General features: G+C 33.9%; 1 protein-coding gene across 1 annotated transcript; it reads left to right on the forward strand.

Annotated features, from left to right (window-relative positions):
- Positions 1 to 1,758: 1,758 nt before the first annotated feature.
- Positions 1,759 to 3,106, forward strand: LOC117668820 (olfactory receptor 12D1-like). Its single transcript, XM_087893639.1, has 2 exons — positions 1,759 to 1,834; positions 2,163 to 3,106. The coding sequence occupies exons 1-2, from the start codon at positions 1,759 to 1,761 to the stop codon at positions 3,104 to 3,106; spliced, it is 1,020 nt and encodes a 339-aa protein (XP_087749765.1).
- Positions 3,107 to 3,394: the final 288 nt, after the last annotated feature.

Below are 3,394 nucleotides of genomic sequence, written 5' to 3' on the forward strand. Positions count from 1 at the left end.
GATGCATTAGTTAAGAATAATAAGGTACAACATTTAATGATAGTCATAGGGTACAAATAAGCAATCAAATCAATATAAATTGTAAGGATACAGCAGCAAGTTACAGTCATACAGTCATAAGTGGGAGGAGATAGGTGATAGGAATGATGAGAAGACTAATAGTAATAGTAATGCAGATTTAGTGAATAGTTTGACAGTGTTGAGGGAATTATTTATTTAGCAGAGTTATGGCATTTGGGAAAAAGCTGTTCTTGTGTCTAGTTGTTCTGATGTGCAGTGCTCTATAGCATCATTTTGAGGGTAGGAGATGAAACAATTTATGTCCAGGATACTAGGGGTTTGTAAATATTTTCACATTATATTGTATTGTATTGGATTGGATTGGATTGTACTGTATTATCATATCATATCATATCATATCATATCATATCATATCATATCATATCATGCCTGTTCACAGCTCAATGACCTTGATCTCCAAACTTTTGATGTCAGTCAAAAACAAATTGACCTATTAAAAAGAATTATTTGTAAAATAAACTGACCCACATAAAATAGGAGAAATTGTAAAGACACCTGATACTCACATCAATAAGCAAAGGCAGCTAACACGGGATTTGGAATGACCTCATTTACCAATCTACTAGACGACAATTAAATAATCATGGATAACTTAATTCACAAGAAAAGGGGTAGCGACATTAGTGTCTTAATAATATTACTTCTAAGGGTCCCTTTTAAAAATATTTATGGCTTATTTTTGCTTGGGCACTGGAAAAAAAAGCCATCATAGTTATATTCCCATTGTAGATGGACATTGGTTGATTTGTGTTTGTTAGCACTGCATTGAATAAATGATTTATTCCAAGGAGAGCAATTAATGTCTTGTTTATTTTCCCCTTGAAATGACTTGATGCAAAGGGACTAAGATAAATAAAGGAGACTATTTAGTTAAGTACAGTGTTTGTGAACTGCTGTGCTGTTTTCCACTTGAGAACCTTAAAATGTCACATAGAAAGTTGGCAAGAATTCAGAGATAACTGTATAAATGCAAGTATGAAAGCATATATGTATTAGTGACTTTTCCTAACTAGTATGGTAACTAAGCTTTTCTTTAGTCATGAAATACAACAATCTTCCCATTTGTTATTTCTCAATTAGTTCAAAACAAGTACTGGGTTTCTTACCATTTTTGTGATTAGAATATAATATAATTATATTAAGTTTAATATGCTCACATCTGTCATCAAAATGTTGAAAATGATAAAATTGAAAGGGAATTGAAAGGGAAAATAAAAAATTGAAATACAAAATATGCTTGATGAATTATGCAGAATATACTTGTTTCATTGGCTACTAAATTTCCATGAGCAGCTTTTTCTGATAAGAGAAAAAATGTGGACAGCAGGACTCAGGATAATTTTTATATTTTATGTATTTAAATGTTTTGATTGTCCTTTTTAAATAACTTTTCTTATCTCTAGTATCCTGTGTTGGATATAGTGATAAGAACTATCTGTAATATTCCAAATATGGGATCACAATAGATTTTGTAAGAGTATACTAATATTGTGACTTTCCTTTCTAGTAATTTCAATAGTAGAACTTACCTTTTAAGTAGTTGTGGCATATCGGCTTCAGATTTTGATTGAGCTGTTCTCTGTCACTCCAAAATTTTCTGCTCAATCACTGACAGCTTAGTTTCTGTCTCTTTCTTTCTTCTTCCTCCATCTCTCTCTCTCTCATACACACATAACCATGTATAAACCTGCAGACATAAATATAGTCATGTATGGGTTCACATATAATTTTGTTCTTGCAGTGAGAAATAAAGGTGAAAACATTTGTCTACAACTAAATTTCTGACATAATTCTCACAAGAAGGTTTTTAACAAACCAAACAGTATTTAAAATTCTTCCAAAAATGTATAAAACTCTAGAAATTCAGTCTCTTTTTTATATGTAGCCTTAACTCACATTCACTTCCTCCCTCCCTCCCTCTCCCTCCATCCTTCCTTCCTTCCTTCCTCCCTACCATCCATCCATCCATCCATCCATCCATCCATCCTTACTTTCTTTGAATATAAAATTACCAAATATTGTTCAAATACTATAGTAGTAGTAGTAATAGTTATGACAACATTTCTTTCTATATTTTTCAGTGTTTGAAAACAAGACAAATGTGAATGAGTTCATCCTTATCGGCCTGACTAACATACCTGAACTTCAGACCTTTCTCTTCTTTCTTTTTTTGCTACTCTATTTTGCCAGCCTGCTAGGAAATACTATCATTTTGTTCACAACACTGAGTGAACCACGCCTTCACACACCTATGTACTTCTTTCTTGTAAACCTCTCTTGCCTAGATATTTGTTACTCTACAGTCACTATACCCAAGATGTTGACTGGTTTTCTTGTGGGACATTGGAGGATCTCTTTTATTGGATGTCTCACTCAGCTCCATTTTTTCCACTTCCTAGGCAGCAGTGAAGCTTTATTGCTGGGTGTCATGGCATATGACCGCTATGTAGCGATATGTAATCCACTACGTTATACCACAATCATGAATAAGACCGCCTGCATTAGAGGAGTGATAATTACCTGGACTACTGGATTCTTACATGCTCTAATGCATACAGTTATGACTTCCCAGATACATTTTTGTGGCCCTAACACAGTGCAACATTTCTTCTGTGATATTAAGCCCCTTTTGAAGCTGGCCTGCTGTAGCATCACATTGAATCTCAGCCTTCTCAACATCATCACAGGTTTAATTGTTTTGCTCCCTTTCATTCTGACATTTTTGTCATATATCTATATCATCTCCTTTCTCTTTTTAAAAGTTAAGACCAAGGAAAGTAGAACAAAAGCTTTTTCTACATGTGCATCACATCTCACAGTTGTGACTCTTTTCTATGCTGGGGCCATTTTGACTTATGTCCCTCCCTCTTCTGGACAATCACTACAGCAGGAAATAATGGTCACTCTTATGTACACTATTGTTACTCCAGTCATGAATCCTCTGATTTACACTCTAAGGAACCAAGAAGTAAGAGCTGTTATTAAAAAATCAATGGCAAGCATTCAGATATTACGTATGAATTGAAGAAATTATTTTATTGAGTTGCAGAAATTATGGGAAGGAACATTTTATTTTAATATAATAATACAATATTTTTTCTCTAGATTTCCATGGTCCATATTAGGTTTTGTGGCCAACAAATCCATGAAAATTGCCATAAGGTCAAAATTATGAAACACATCATTATGTCATCATGCAAATACTGCAGTTATGTACTTGTGCCACAACAGTTGATAGAAGCACATAAATCACGACATTTACATAATAGGGTCATACTTTGTTCTTCCCATCCCCATCCTTCACCCCGAAGGT

Source organism: Pantherophis guttatus, chromosome 4, assembly GCF_059756535.1.
Source record: "Pantherophis guttatus breed Tessera chromosome 4, ASM5975653v1, whole genome shotgun sequence".
Lineage (NCBI taxonomy): Eukaryota > Metazoa > Chordata > Lepidosauria > Squamata > Colubridae > Pantherophis > Pantherophis guttatus.